This window comes from Calypte anna, chromosome 3 (genome assembly GCF_003957555.1).
Source record: "Calypte anna isolate BGI_N300 chromosome 3, bCalAnn1_v1.p, whole genome shotgun sequence".
In the NCBI taxonomy this organism is placed as follows: Eukaryota; Metazoa; Chordata; class Aves; order Apodiformes; family Trochilidae; genus Calypte; species Calypte anna.
In genome coordinates this window covers 5,372,411-5,389,056 of record NC_044246.1, presented here as the reverse complement: position 1 = coordinate 5,389,056, position 16,646 = coordinate 5,372,411, and the positions used below count along the sequence as shown (strand labels likewise).

The 16,646-nt window shown below is 42.0% G+C and overlaps 1 protein-coding gene across 1 annotated transcript in view; it reads left to right on the top strand.

Annotated features, from left to right (window-relative positions):
- Positions 1 to 16,646, top strand: part of PCNX2 (pecanex 2) — a 146,450-nt gene that overhangs the window by 50,592 nt on the left and 79,212 nt on the right. Inside the window, exons 15-16 of the mRNA XM_030447709.1 lie at positions 11,993 to 12,102; positions 14,867 to 14,963. Coding sequence (XP_030303569.1) covers positions 11,993 to 12,102; positions 14,867 to 14,963 — 207 coding nt within the window. The remainder of the gene's footprint in view (positions 1 to 11,992; positions 12,103 to 14,866; positions 14,964 to 16,646) is intronic.

Below are 16,646 nucleotides of genomic sequence, written 5' to 3'. Positions count from 1 at the left end.
ATAGCAGCATTTCTAAGAACTCACATTTCCTGGCTGGGCAGACCAGTGGAGAGTGGAACCCAAACCCAGTACTGTGCCTGGATCCATGGGGAAAGGCAGTTTAGGAATTTCATGCAAGCCAGATGACTGTTGGCCACACTTTCCCCTAATATTGTGCCTGTGCCCACAATTGTTGGATTAGGGATGGTGGAGAGAATGCACCCATTTCATTCACTTGGTATCTGTGAACCTGTTGTCTGCAAGTTTGCCCAATCCCTTCCTGAATATCCTGGTCCTCTCTCACAACTTTCTGTGCCAACAAATTCCAAATGTTCACTGTTCTGCAAAGCAATATTGTCCTTCATAGGCCATAAACTGATCTAAGTATTGCAGGAATTGTGGAAGAACTGTTCTATATTCACTGAAACCACTGCCTTTGCAGGTTTTAGGCATCAGTCATATCCCTCCCAGTCATTTCCTCTCAGCCTTTCTAGGTTCTCCTTGTAAAAAAGTAGCTCCATTCTCTCAGAAGTAACTAAAGTTGATAGCTCAGTTCTCTGCCTTCTTGTACACTGTTGTGACCTTGAGATGTGCATTATGAGTAGTGTGTGGTGCTCAGGATGTGGCTGTACCATCGATTTAGATGCTGGCAAAATTGCCCTTCCCAGTGATGCCCAGGGTTGCTTTATTTGGCAGATGCTGTATTTTGAGGCATATTCAATCTAAAGTTTTTTTTTTCCCAGTTAATTAAATGTCCTCTGCAATTTTTCTTTTTGTTTTATTTAAAAAATAACAATGCAGTTTCACCTGTCATCGAGTCTGCTTTAAATCTGTGCCTATAGCAAGACCAGAATTCTGTCTTAGACCTGTGGTAAAATTTATTGTTTAAGGGACATTTTTTTGCTAGTGTTTCATTACAGGCTGGATGCTCTCAGTGCCCACCAGGACGTGCAGTGATTTACAGGCTGCACTTGACACCTTACAGGCATATGTGAAGAGGATGCTTTGTGGTGCTGCTCATATGCAGTGCACACAGAGGTTCTAAAGCAGGTGTGGGGTTCTAAAGCAGGTGTGGGGTTCTAAAGCAGGTGTGGGGTTCTAAAGCAGGTGTGGGGTTCTAAAGCAGGTGTGGGGTTCTAAAGCAGGTGTGGGGTTCTAAAGCAGGTGTGGGGTTCTAAAGCAGGTGTGGGGTTCTAAAGCAGGTGTGGGGTTCTAAAGCAGGTGTGGGGTTCTAAAGCAGGTGTCATGTCATCACCCAGGCTGGTGATTTCCACAGATGAGAGGGGAGATCACACATTTAAGGAGTTTCTTCAAGGAACATAAGGATTTCTGTGACTTCTTTTTTCCACTTAAAAAATACTTGTTTTATTTAAAGCCTTAAATCAAAAAAGGTCAATTGATCTCTTACAGATGATCAGAGCTGTCTGTGCATGAGTTTTTAACCACTCACAAGAGTGAGGTAAAGATGTGTAAAGCCCCCTTTGACCTTGCCCCTGGGTGCCTTGAGTCCATACACAATAAATTATGGCAACTCAGCTGCTGAGCTGTGCTGTGTTAAGAGACCTTAAATTCAATGTCTTTGAACATGTGGTGGTGTGCTCCTAGGGAATCTCCTGTGGCCAGGATCACCCAGTATCTCAACTATACTGGTTTGAGCTGGTCCAGCTGTGTGATGCTGGAAAACTTTACTGCTTTTTAAGCAGTTCCCTAAAGTACTATTTCTAGCTACTATTTCTGCTACTGTTTTCTGGCTGTATTAGTAATTTGGAAACTGGCATCTGGGGTGGAGAAAGGTGGTTTACTGTAAGGTTAAAGAGAGGGAGAAAAATCTGTAACAGGGTGAGTAACCAGGAGAAAAATAAAGAGTTATATGGAAGGAAGGCACTGATTTAAACCACTGTCCAATAGGCAGATATCTGGGGAAATTGTCCTTTCTTTCCCCCAAGGTTAGTTGAGGGCAGGAAAGTTGTGTAATGGAAGCTTTAAAAAATAGTTCTTGTAAACAGTATTAAAGAAAAGCCTCTTAAATTATTCTACAGACTCCTTTCACAACCTAACATTAAATTACAGCATGCAGGTGGCTTTTTAGATAAGCAATCTCCCCCTCATGGATTGCACTTCAAACTGCTTAGAAATACACTTTTAATGCTACCCTAAAGTTGTAGAGTGCTGTGAAAATTTACAAGGTATCTGTTGTAAATTAACAATATTAAGTGGAGACTTTCTGTTCACACAGAAGTTATAGTTAATTTGAATTTTTATGGCACTGCTCTTGTGAAAGCACTTCTGAGGAGGTAAATTTAAAGCATGTAAAGATGATTCCACTTGCCTTCAGCTCATAATCTCAGTTTACCAGGTACCTGGAAATTCATACATCTTTTTCTTCTGTAAGTTATGTAATAAGCACTTTGTTAATCCTACTTGTCCTTCAGGGTGGTCCAGAGATTTTTTTTTTTCCTTTTGAACATTTGTCTCTAACATTGCAAGAGAAGGATTCTTTGGTTGGGGGAGGAGGATTAGGAAGTTGTTTAAATATAAGAGGAGAATCTGATCTTCAGTAGGTACCACTGTGAAAGGTGATCTAATACCCCTTTTAGAAATTAGAACTGTTTTGATATATAGTGAGCAACAACTACTCCTGATCCCAGTTAAATGAAGATTTGGATTTTTGGTGCACTAGAAATTGCAGAGTTTAACTCAAAACTGAGCAAAAGCTGTAGTCTGTTTCATTGTGTCCAGTTCTGGGCCTCTCAGTTCAGGAAGGATATTGAGGTCCTGGAGCAGGTCCAAAGGTGGCAACTGGGCTGGTGAAGGGACTTAAGCAAATATCCTATGAGGAGAGGCTGAGGGAGCTGGGGGTGTTGAGGCTGGAGAAGAGGAGGCTCAGGGGAGACCTCATCACTCTCTCCAACTCCCTGAAAGGAGGTTGGAGCCAGGGGGGGGTTGGGCTCTTTTGCCAGACGACTTTCAACAAGACAAGAGGGCACAAAAGGTCTCAAGTTGTGCCAGGGGAGGTTTAGGTTGGATATTAGAATTTCTTTCTGGAGAGGGTGATCAGGCATTGGAATGGGCTGCCCAGGGAAGTAGTGGATTCTCCATGTCTGGAGATATTTCAAAAGAGACTGGATGTGGCACTCAGTGCCATGGGCTGGGAACTGCAGCGGGAGTGGATCAAGGGTTGGACTTGATGATCTCTGAGGTCCCTTCCAACCCAGCCAATTCTATGGTTCTGTGATTGAGATATTTGTGCAGTGCTGCTAAGTACCTGGTTTTTTTCTTTAAGACAGAAATGGCATCTCTTCCACACTTGCACTTTATAGCTATTCTTTCCTTTCTTTTTTTATTTTAATTTTTATTTTACTCTTTTCTATTCAGTTTGGCAAAACCAACGCAGCAAAATTTTTAATATTTATGGAGATCAAAAAAATCTTCACCATCAAAAACACTCAAGGCAGGGAATAGATTCTTTCTGACACAGGATTTCTGGGCTGCAAAACTTATTTCTTGGCTGAAACGTGGCATCCTCAAATATAAGTGCTGTTTATTGGCAGAACATCTTATAGCTCAGCAGGTGTAACTAGCAGAGTTCTATTTCCTGAAATAAATTGCAGAGGAGAATGGTTCTCCAAGTGGCTGTGTGCTTTTTACTGCTGAATGATTGCACACATCAAATGCTCAAGCTGAAGACCTATTCCAGTGGTATCAGGCTTCAGCCTCTCCTTCCTTAGTAGTTCTTGTGTTCCAATTATTATCTTGCTGGCTGAAAAAGTCTGTCCTCATTTCTCTCTGCATTTTAATTATTCCTGAAGAAGTTAATTAGAAGAATAGCTTACCATATGTTTTTTAGAAATAAGAACAGAGATCTGTTATAAAGTTACCATGGTGTATTTATTTTAAGTTCATTTTTGTTGTTCATTTGTAGAACAGAAACTATATATAGGTATGCACTATCATTTGATTCCAGTAAAATTTTGAAATTATTTTAGAATGGCAAATTCACAGCAATTAATTTGTTGCTCTAGAACTAAAGAAAAATAAAAAGTAATTGTTTTGGGTTATGTCCACAAAACACTTTTAAGTGCCCAAGTTAACTTCCAGCATGTGAATATGAGCTCTGAGAATTGAGACAATTTGCCTGTGCTGAAATCCTGAGCCTTCTCCAGGCTGATTTGGCTGTTGAATTATGTTGTACAAAACCAAGTGAGAGTCTCTGAAAAAGCAGCTGCAGTGTGGACATTCCATTAGTTTAACTTAGTAATTGTCCTTGATTTTTGTTTAGATAAGTTGCCTGGTTATTGGACAGCCTTCTTGATTTAGAGTTCATCCTATGCTCTGCAGAGCAAATTTGGCATGGCCAAGGGGTTCTTCTGGCTCTGCAGTTCCCTCTAAATCTCCTTGCAGCTTTTTTGTCATAGCATGACCAGAAATGATTCTATCTTGTGGCATAAATGCACATATTGAGAGGGTGGGTGCATGGGTTGGGTGGGTGCATGGGTTGGGTGGGTGGATGGGTGGGTGGTTGGATGGATGGGTGGTTGGGTCTCTTGTGCTGTGGATGTCTTGTGCTAACAGTGCCTTTGCAGGTTGGATCATGTGGCAGGCTGGTTACTTGTCCCATCACAAGACTTGATCAGAAGTGTCTGGGGGGTGGTTGCACGTGGCTCAGCTGGTGTAACACAGGCTTTTAAGTGACCAAACATGCACTTTCCCCACAGCTGGAATAGGGCACAGTCTGTTACAAGGGCAGACTCAAACTTATTGTGGGAGGAGGAGACCTGGGCTTGAATTGCATGACTGGCACTTGGAGGAGGAACCAGGGATGTGTCATTTGAAGGTGACTGAGAAGCAAAGGGCTTCTCCGTGCCATTGGCTCCCATCTTCAGTACCTTTACCTGTGCCTGTTTCTGTGGAGGAGCTGGGGGGTTGTGGGGACCTCCACTGGTGGTGCTACTGCTGGATTGATGGGTTTTCTTTTTGTTTAAAGCTGTCAAATTTTAAAAAGAAAATCCAGATTTTTTTTCTTTCACAGTAGAAAGTACAGTGGATTGCAGCTAAAGTTCCAGCAGATGATTTCTCCAGAAAACCTCAAAACACGGAATAGCTGGAATTCTAGGTTTCCATGTGCTTGCAGCCTTGAGGACTGATGGGCTGGACACTTTTCCTCTGGGTTTTCAGCCCCAGGAGTGCTTTGTGAGCGGAGGTTTGGAAGGCCTTATCTATCATAGCTGGGGAACAGTTGTTCCCTTGAGTGATGCTGCAGTCACCAGGTGAGATTTTGGGTTTGCAGTCATGTTCTCCAGGTGATGCAGAGGTGGTTTTGCTCCAGCTTTCAGGTGCTGGAAAGCATCTCTTCATGCATCTTATCCCAGGACACCTTCCTGTCACAAGCAATGTGATGCCAGCTGCTTATCCAGCCTTACATAGAGCAGGAATGAGAGCTCTCAGCCAAGAGAGATGGTAAATGTCTTAGCTTCTAAAGTGCAAAAACCTGAATTTCTCCTGCTTGCCTTGAGAGTTTCTTTATCTCCCAAGCCTCTTAAATGAAATCATCGCTCATTACTCCAGTTCTTTCATTTAGGTTTGTTAAATAAAAAGCTCCAAATCCTAAGCATGGTTTTATCACCTCTTTTGGTCATTCCTTGGGTTGTTACATCTCACAGCAGCAATTTTTCAGCCAGCCACTTTTTTGAAGCTGTTGGGTTCAACTGACTTGAGTTGAAAATTACCCGTGCTCTCTTCAGCCTGGCTTTATTTCTGATCTCAGCTTCAGTCCTGTAATCTTGAACAGAAATTGGCAGCTCAAATAGCTGTGGTACCTTTGATATATGGAAGAGTTATCTCTTTTTCCTGGAGGAAATTTTATTTTCAGGTATTACTTCCATCATATGGAAGACACGGAAACTTCTGTACCATTTTCTCTTGACTAGGATTACCTGATATGCTGATTTTTGGCTCTCATCTCTTTTGTGATCTGAGCCGAATTATTTAATGTATATTAAAAAAAAAAAATCAGTATATCCTCTTTCTCTTTTCAAATCTTTAGTCTTGAACTTAGGCATCCTGGTATCAGTCTTGAGCATTCCAGCAGATCGGTGTTTTGCTGTGGGGCAGTAGAGCACATCCCCAGAGGTTTCTGGAATCACTCCTTTTCTTCTGCCTTCCAGTTCTATCAGATGGTTTGGATTTGAAACATACCCAGAGCCTGAGTTTGTTGTTCAGCTTCATTATTTGTTGTTCGGTTTGGGTTTTTCTTTAAGTTTTTCTTTTTATTTTGTTCTTCTGTGTTTGGGATTTTCTGTTTATTTGGTTGGGGTTTTTTTTCCTTTTTTTTTTCCCTTTGGTTTTTGGTTTGTTTCATGTTTTTTTTTTTTCTTTTGTGGTTTTTTTTTTTGCTTCTTCTTTATTTTGGTTTTGTTTCTTCTAAAACTGCTTATAGAACTTGCAGATTATCTTACAAAATTAAGCTGATCTGTACGTATTCATATGTGGCACAGCTGCCTGTTCCAGCTCTGTGTAAGTGCATATTTTTTAAAATGATAGTTATAGTTTCCATTACCTTACACCTGAATATAATGTTTCAAGTAGCTTATTTGTTGTTTTAATTGACAGTTACTAAAAATCCTGTGTGTATTTTAAACCATTCTCAGCTCACAATGAAGTAGTTTGGTTTGTTGTTTAATGAGTTTTAAACTCATTAATCAGAATAACAATGCTGCTTGATCCCTGCTTTCATCAATGCAGGCTTCATCTGCCTACTAATGATTTTGTAATATTTGTCACAGGGTTTTATAATGGGAAAGAATTGCAGGCATAAATCTCCCTCAGTCTGCTAAAACTGCCCAAATAAATTTCAACCCAGCACTGAATGGGCCCATGTGTATAAACAGAATTTTCCTGGATGTGTAAGTGACCAAAAATAGAAGTATTGGATTATTGGACAGCTTTGTTTCGACTGCAAAAAACACTTCCAGTCTTGTTGGAGGTTTTGAAAACCAAGTTTATCAATTTATTTACTTTGCAGTTTAGAGATTACTGAGGCTCATTCCAGAGCTTTTAGGAGTGTTAATTTTGGAGAAAATAGTCAAATATCGTACTTTTCAGTGAAAAATGTTTGCAGTCATAGTAACATCAATAGTTATGCTCTTTGTTTTCTGCATGGGTAATGTGAAGTTATTTTCCAGGTATAACACAGCAAATTATGTCTGCAGAATCTGATAAGGCCTAGGGTTACCCTTACAGAATTATGTCACTGTAAAAAATCTGCACTTCTTTTTTCAAGATAAGCTCAGCATGATGTGAAATCCAAGTTTTCATGGCCCTGCCTGCAGTTATTGCATCCCTGAAGGGATCAGACCCAGTCAGCATTGGGTTAGGAGGGGCAGGTCCTGTCTGACCACCCTAATCCCATCAAGGCTCCCTCCTGGGGGATGAGGATGTGGAATGAGTTGCCCTGAACTTCAGCAAAGTCTTTTGACACCATTCTCCTGGAAAAGCTGTCAGCCCAGGGCTCAGACAGGAGCACTCTGTCCTGGGTTAGGAACTGCTAGAGGGGACAGCAGAGAGTGGTGCTGAATGGTGCTGATCCAATTGGTGTCCCCCAGGGATCAGTGCTGGGCCCAGTTCTGTTTAATATCTTCATTGGTGAATTAAATGAGGGGATTGGGTCCACTAATTAGGAAATTAGCAGGTGACACAAAGTTGGGGGGGAGTGTGGATCAGCTGGAAGGCAGGAGGGCTCTGCAGAGGTACCTGGACAGACTGGAGAGTTGGGCTGATTCCAACGGGATGAGGTTCAACACAACAACCCCATGGGGAGCTCCAGGCTGGGCACAGAGTGGCAGAAAGGGACCTGGGAGTCTGGATTGACAGGAAGGTGACCATGAGCCAGCAGTGTGCCCAGGTGGCCAAGAAGGCCAATGGCATCCTGGACTGTATCCAGAACAGCGTGGCCAGCAGGTCCAGGGAAGGGATTCTGCCCCTGTACTCAGGCCTGGTGAGGCCACAGCTTGAGTCCTGTGTCCAGTTCTGGGCCCCTCAGTTCAGGAAGGAGATTGAGGTGCTGGAGCAGGTCCAGAGAAGAGCAAGGAGGCTGTGAAGGGATCCAGCACAAGTGCTGTGAGGAAAGGCTGAGGGAGCTGGGGGTGTTGAGGCTGGAGAAGAGGAGGCTCAGGGGAGACCTCATCACTCTCTCCAACTCCCTGAAAGGAGGTTGGAGCCAGGGGGGAGTTGGGCTCTGCTCCCAGGCAGATATCAGTAGGACAAGAGATGGGCTTAAGCTCTGCCAGGGGAGGTTTAGGTTGGAGATTAGGAAGAAATTCTTTGCAGAGAGGGTGACCAGAAATTGGAATGGGCTGCCCAGGGAGGGGGTGGATTCTCCATCCCTGGATGTTTTTGAGACTGGATGTGGCACTGAGTGCCATGGGCTGGGAACTGCAGCGGGAGAGTGGATCAAGGGTTGGACTTGAGGATCTCAGAGATCCTTTCCAACCCAAAAGATTCTGGAATCTGGGATCTTACTGTCCATCTAAGGACCATCTTGTGTAAGGTGATGAGTGCACACACGTGCATACCCCTGCATCAGTCCCATCCTTGTGCATTTTATATTTCCCCAAGGAAACTGCAGGTAGCAGCTGGGAGTGCAGAGAAGCAGAGACAACATTACAGAACGGGTTTTAGTGTCTGTATTCTGTAGGTTATCCCTTGTCAGGTTTTTTGGTGCAGGGAAGGTAATATTTTGTTTTCCATGAATGCTGGGAACATAAAGCTGGTGGGCATCTCTCTCTAGAATTTGTCTGCACCAGTGCAATGAGATACATAAATAATTCACATTTCCTGGTTGTTAGCATTCACTGAAAATGAGGATCCATGGTAAAAGAGTGAAGTTTCTAGTCAACCACATGAAGAACATTTTCTCATAACTTTGGTTGTGGGGTGAGGATTCTCTTCTACAGTCTCATTCAGAAAGTTTATGTGTTCAGAAATAGGATGACAGGATTTTTTAGTTCACCATCAGACATGTGCAATGGCTGATAGTCACCTGTCCTGCATGTTGTTTGACATGAGCAATAGCAGAGATCCATGATTAAGCATGGGGGAGGATGGAAGGAAAAAGACACCCCCAAAAAAAAGAAAAAAAAAACTTGGTCGAATAAGGATGAAATCACAAGCGAGTGGAAAATTAGATGATGTCTGTTCTTTGTGAAAAACTGGAGTTTGTCTCCATATTGAAAAAGTCAGCATGCAAACACTTTCAGCAATCCTAATGCTGCAGCAGTCTGTAAAGTCTTTTAAGTAGAGAGCAATATTTAAAAAAAAACAAAGAAGAAAAAACCAAAAACGAACAAAAACAAAAAAACACCAAAAAAACAAAAAACAAACCAAACAAACAAACAAAAAAGAAACTAAAAGAAAAAACAAACCAAAAAACTGCACCTGGAATTTCTAATTACCACACTGGCTCTGCTCTGTTCAGAGCACTTGTTTTCTCTGGAGTGGGACATGATTTATTTTAGCTTTGCTTTGAAAGAAGAGTTTGCCAGGTGCATTGCTATTTTTTTTAAAGAATGAAAGAAGCAAAAAGGATAAATAATGTAGAACAGAAAACTATTATCATCACTTTTTAATAGTGCACTTGCCTCCCACCTTTACCAGTGGTAAAATGCTTGCAAGTTCAAAGACACCTTTATTTTCCTTTTTAGTGGATTGTTTTGGGATTAGGTGGTTCTGTGGTTGAAATGCAACACCAGCCCCAGAGTACTGGCTCTGTTGTAACTCACCACTTTGCTCCTTAACCCTTTAAGTCCTTTTAATTTGTTTTAAAAATGATTACCTGAGTGTCTGCACCAAATTCAGGACTGTGTATGAAAGCACTACATAGAACTCAACCAAACGAGGTAAGGAACTCAAACTGCCTGTCTAGTGTGACAGATAACACCATATTCCAAGACTAAGCCCTGTCATTCCTGTTTTCCCACTAAGAATCACTGCCTAATTATCAGCTACACTGTTTTTCCCATCTTTTTAATTTAAAACTTGACCAGACATCATTAGTGGGGGGAAGAAACTGACAAAATGAAGCAGGGTACATCACACTGATGTTGGAGAAAGGACAACTTTGTTAATCCTCATCTTTTTTACAACATTGTGTGGCATTATTCTGGAAAGTCCTCTCTAGGCACATGAAATATTGATGCCTTCCTGGCTCCCTAACAGCTGAGCTTGGAGGGGACAATGACATTTTGGAACTGGAGCACAGAGCAGCCAAATGCAGAAGCTGTATTGTAGTGTACAAAATATATGGAAGTAAAAGATCCTGAGACAATAAATGGGGACTCAGCCATGTGCAGTTTTACAGTAACAAGAGGGAAGAATCATCTCAAACTGGCTACTGATACATTTCAATACCCAGGTGTGTTGCTGGGCTCTTTGCAGTGATTTGCTTTTACCCTGGAAATTCAATGGATATTTGGATAGATTGATTCATCCATTTGTAAAACATTTTGACTCCACTTATTTTTCCTCAGTGTTCTGAAAAATACTCATTTCTTACCTCAGACTAAGCATGGAAAAAGTAAACTCAAAATGTATTTGGCCCCAAAACTGGGAACAATGAAACGAAGAGTAGAATTGGGTGTCAGACTTGACTTTGTCAAACAAATGGTGCTGGGTTCTCTCAGTAATATAGTGTAACTCTCTCTTATGTTTGTTGTTTAAAGCAGAAGTGGTTGGCAATACTAGACACTTCTTTCTTTCTTTCATCTTTGTGATATTCAGTAGGATAAGGGGAAGGTGACTCTTGGAATTAAAAATTCACTTCTGTGATAGCAATCCTTAGGGTAATAGGAATTTCATTCTTAAATTCCAAAGAAACCTCACGTTGCAGGTGAGGTCTTAAAAGCAAAATACCCAGATTCATTGCCTCTGAAAAAAATGAAGTATTTCTCAATGCTTTTCTAAGAAATGCATATCACTTGATAAAGTTTGAATAAAGAAAATGTTGGTCCTGTACAAGGTGTAAAGGTTCCCTGCAGAAGCCATACTGCAGAAGACACCTTGTTTGCAGTGGCTGAACAAGACTTGGATGTTTCAGAGCTCCTACAAGCACTATCTCTGAAAGCCTCCCCCAAAATTGCTCTGGATCTGGTACTTTCATGTACACTTGATCAGGTAGAAGTTGTGTGGAGGCATTGAACAAGCCTAGCACATGAATAGATATGGGTCTGGGTCTTCCACAGCCAAAATTTTGCATCCTTTTACAGGATTTTTTTTACATCCTTTTTACAGGACTTGATTTTATTGTCTTACGATCCCTGAATTCTATCTGAGGTCTCTCCAGGCATTCCTTAAGCTTCATGTTTTTTCTCTTATTATTTCTAGCCAGTTTTATCTGTTTAAGTCACCCAGAGGCAGTTTCTCATCTTGATTATACCCAGAGTGTGCTGGCAAATATAAATTCCCTCTTCTTTCCCAGCTTAGGGATGTCATGGGTGGTGCTGAGCTCCCTCTCCAGTGTGTTATCCTCCAGGCAGCAGAGCCTGGATGTGATGTACAAAGCAGAAGGATTTCAGGGTGAGGTGCCAGAACTGATTTAGGTGACATTGGTATTTGTTGCATGCAGGCTGGCCACAGGTCAAGTAACCACATACCAGGTTGGAGTTTAGAGAAATGCAGGGCAGTTCATTTCACTTGCATCTGATTTTAATGAGAGTTTGCCTCTAGTGTTTCATTAAAGAGGAAAGAAAACCTTCCTTTCATGTGGTTTCCTAGCTAATTGCTGATTACAGGGGGATTACATAATATGATCACAAAACATGCCTCTAATTGCAGCCTTTTTCACTATAATAGACTTTGATATGAAAAAGGATTTTTAGTCCTTGGTGGATGGTGTACAAATTTAGATGCTGTGCATTTAACAATGTGTGTATGGCTTAGCCTACTTCAAGAAATAAAATCAAAAAATCAGTGTTCTGCATTCCTAACACAAAATTATTTTGCTTTTTGTCCTCCTTTTCAGGAACCCTGGGATGCACAGCACATTCCAGCACTATTCTCTGCTTTCTGTGGTCTGCTAGTTGCACTTTCTTATCACCTCAGCAGACAAAGCAGTGACCCATCTGTACTGATGTAAGTTGCCTGCACATGTTATTTATTGATTGCTCTGTACAGCAGACAACCAGAGTGATGCCTGGTTTTCAGAACCCCAGGGATTTTCTCTGTGGTTGTGCTGGAGTGAGGCAGAAATTCCTCCCTGTGCCTGCTTGCTTGGGGTCAGTCCTGTAAATAAATGAAGTGCTGCAGTTAGATTGCCACTGATGCTCTTTGAACAGCAGAACCCAAACTCTCTGAAGCAGATTCCACCCTCTGGGAAACTCTGTGCTGGCTGTGTTGAGAACAGGGATTTAGCTCAAGGGGCTCTCAGGCAGTTGCAGCTTGTGGGGTGGGTAATACCATGGCAAGGAGAAAGGATGCTGAACATGCTGGGAGGATGGCTCAATTCCAGCTCTTGCTGAGGGTCACTCTCAGCAGGCTGTGCCTGTCTGTTTAACTCCTTCCTTTTCTCCTCTGACACAGTCTGCTATAGGAAGCTGAGGGAAAACAGTGTGTGTATTAAGAGCTGACATTGCAAAAGGGAGATCCAGGGGAGAAGTTCCTGCAGGCTGAGATGATGTGAGACCCATAAAGCCATAGCTCAGAGGCAGCAGACAGGAGCTCTTCTGGGGGAAAAGTGCTGTGTGGCTGTCATGGTGGTTCACAAGCAGCTGGGCATCCATGTCTGTGGCTGTGGAGGCAAAAAAAGTGAGATTTGTGCAAATGAAACCAAAGTCTTCCCCTTTGATTCACAAGATGTGTGTGTCTTGAAGTGAGGGTCTCTAGTATATGAAGGTTGTAGTAAGCATATGTAAGTCAGGGGGTTTGGGAGCACAGTTTTGTAGAGAAGGAGAGATAAGGGGGAAGTGGAAGGCTTTTTAGGCCATTCAAGGTTATAACTGAGGAGAAAAACTAGGGAAAATGAGAAGAATTATGATGAGGAAGGAGAGTATCCAGGGCACTATCAGAAAATTGGCATCCCAATAAATCTTACTGAAGAGTTAAGAAATTCATTCTGCACCATCCAGAAGATTTAAGGGATCTGATATTTATACATTGCTGGCTTCTGAAGCAGCAAGAACTGCTTCCCTCTGTTGCCATTAACTTTATCCAAAGCCCACCCTCTCTGGCCCTGATGTCAATTAGACCTGGATCACTCTGTGCAGCCTGAGGTTCATCAGCCCTTGCAGGATGGAACTCAGGTATGGAAGGAGATGAAGCTGGGTGCTGGTTTAGGGAGAATTGTTTAGCCTTGGTGTAAAGGACAGACAGGTAAATTGAAAATTAGCATGGCACTCTATCAATTTTTAAAATAATTTAAAAGCATTTTTCTCTCCCACTCCCCAGGGAAGGACACACCAGTTCATTAACTTCTCTGGTAAAACTGGTCTTTCCTGAAGACTTTTGTTTTAAGAAAGCAATCATAAGCAATTAAATTAATTTTAACTTTTAAATCCAACTACCAATTTTATAACATTCTAATCAAATCTTCAGCAGCTGAAATGGTTGTTAAATCTTAAGATTAGGAATACGTGTGCAGCAACAATCATGTCTATTGGGCAATCATGATAAAAATGTATAATCTTTAAAAAAATATTATAACTCTTTTTTAAACATCTCAGAACTTAATTAAAGGAAGTTAAGGAGATCGGATACAGTATTTAAAGCCTGGCCTGTGGCATAAACTTCAAGATGTGATGGAGAAAGTATGTAAATCTTTTACTAAGGATTAATAATCTTTTAATAATAAATCTTTTACTAAGGATTAATTGAGTCTGGATTGACAGGAAGGTGAACATGAGCCAGCAGTGTGCCCAGGTGGCCAAGAAGGCCAATGGCATCCTGGTCTGTATCAGGAACAGCGTGGCCAGCAGGTCCAGGGAAGGGATTCTGCCCCTGTACTCGGCACTGGTGAGGCCACAGCTTGAGTCCTGTGTCCAGTTCTGGGCCCCTCAGTTCAGGAAGGAGATTGAGGTGCTGGAGCAGGTCCAAAGGAGGGCAACCAGGCTGGTGAAGGGACTCGAGCACAGACCCTATGAGGAGAGGCTGAGGGAGCTGGGGGTGTTGAGGCTGGAGAAGAGGAGGCTCAGGGGAGACCTCATCACTCTCTCCAACTCCCTGAAAGGAGGTTGGAGCCAGGGGGGGGTTGGACTCTTTGCCAGATGACTTTCAACAAGACAAGGGGGTACGGTCTTAAGTTATGCCAGGGGAAGTTTAGGTTGGATATTAGAAAGAATTTCTTTCTGGAGAGGGTGATCAGCCATTGGAATGGGCTGCCCAGGGAAGTAGTGGATTCTCCGTGTCTGGAGACATTTCAAAAGAGCCTGGATGTGGCACTGAGTGCCATGGGCTGGGAACTGCAGCGGGAGTGGATCAAGGGTTGGACTTGATGATCTCTGAGCTCCCTTCCAACCCAGCCAGTTCTATGATTCTATGAATATACAGTTTGCACAGAAATAGCTTCTTTGGCCTTTCTTATGTGGGTCTGAACAGCTCATGTACTGATTTCAGCTTAGCTGAAACATTTGAGGGCATGAATACAGCCATACCCTCTGAACTCATTCATCTGAATGAGTTACATGGGTTGGACTTGAGGGAATAATTTAACATTTTGACAAGGATGATCACAGGTAGGGCTGGTTTGTGTCAGTCTCTGGCTGTACAGAGATAAGATAGATAGATGAGAGCCACTGCATACATGAGGGAAATCAGAGGCTCTTCTTCCTCCTCTGCCCCCAAATATCTGTTAGACATATTCAGAAGTATACTAATTAGGATTTTTATTGTATTTTTTTGACAGATCTCTTATTCAAGGCAAGTATGTCCCTCACTTTCTACGTCAACAATTTGAAGATTCATCATCAGATCCTCTCCCAGAAAAGATGAGAGAATCAGTGGTAAGAGCTTTTCTTTTACTGCTTTCTGTTCAAAGCCATTTTCTGCCTCATTCAAATATGGGCTGATATAAAATACTCTCATTTAATAATTTAAAACATTTAAATTATTAAAAGCACAGAAAATGGAAGGTTATATACCTTGTTTCTTAAAATCATCATGTGGGAAGTTTTGGGTCTTTCCAGTGAGGCAAAATGGTAGGAAAGTGATATTTTTATTTTCCTTTCTGAAGGATTTCTTCAAAGAACTCAGCAATGTTGATTCTGTGATGTAGTTGACAGGAAATATGCTCTTAAAGCATGGGGAATGGGGCAGCTCCTCCTGGTAGTCAGAGTGTATGCCAGGAATCTGATGCAGTAACACAGTTCTCATGTGGTTCAGAAAATTCAGAGAGCAGGGAGGTCTGCAATGGGACTGGCAAACAGAGGACTTCACTTCTCTTCACCGTACCTTTTTTTTTATTTATTTTTTTAAGTGGGATTCTCAGCACATTTTGCCTTCCAGCACGTACCTGCTTTGGGGGATTCACACTTCTCTGCACTGTACATTTGATATTCCATGCTGCTACAGCTGATTTTAAACAGAGGTTGCTCTCCTTCGGTCTTGCTGCTGCTTTGCTTTTATTTTTAATTTTTTTTTTCTTGTCTGGGCTTCCCTCTATCTGTATAAAACCATAAGCAAATGTGTTTGCTTACTGTGTCAATTACTAGTGCTAATTCTTCCACACTGGGAGATCTCTTGAAGGAAGAGAGGGCAGTTTCTGATTAATGTAGGCTTTTTGTGTCTGAGCTCTGTTATCTGGTGCCTCTGTCTCAATTAAACCCCCAGCACTTTGCCAGGAGGCTCCCAGGGCTGTGGCCCAGGGCAGTGCTAATGGAGCAAGGTGGGAAGAATTGAGGCAGGAGAAAACCCATGTCAAGCAAGCCACAGTCTCTACTGGCTTGCTTGTAGTAGTGCATCAATTTTAAATACCTTCCAGAACTTCTCCAAGGGGATTTCCAAACTGATGGGAAACTGGGTGAAACAATATCTCAGTTTTTGAAGGAGAATTTGTGGTGGTAGCTTGGATTTTTTTTCCTCTTGGAGTGCTCCTCAGTGAGAAGAGTATTCCTAACTCCCTGCCAGTGGGAAGAGATGGCAGGATACAACCCCACAGCCAGCCTGGCCCTGCTCTGTGTGCAGACATGTGCAGCTATTTATATAAAACCTGTTTTAATCAGAAACTGAGACATACAGAACCCCATCACCTCCTCAAGGAGCTAAGAGCAAGCGAGGTCAACACTGAAAATTAATGTGTTGTATTCTGTAGTGGCTTTGCATTGATGTTAGGAATAATAAGTACAGCATCTTTAATATTTAGTTACATGACCCTAACTATTTTCCTTTGCTTGAATAGCTGTGTAAGAATTGCCAGCTTTGGAAGCCTGAATTATAAAGCAGCTGTGATGGATAATTGACCATTCAGCTCTGAGAATGGAGCTTCCTACCATTATAATTAATTTCTATAGGCATCCACATGGCTGATTACTAGATTAACCAGTGGCCTGAGGGTGCTAATGTGTTACATTCAAACCCAGCTTTCTTTCTGTCCTTTAATGCAAACATTTAGATAGCTAGTAAAAGGATTTAGAGCAAAGCTTCAAAAGCATAATTGAAAATAATAATTTTTTAAAAGCATCATCATG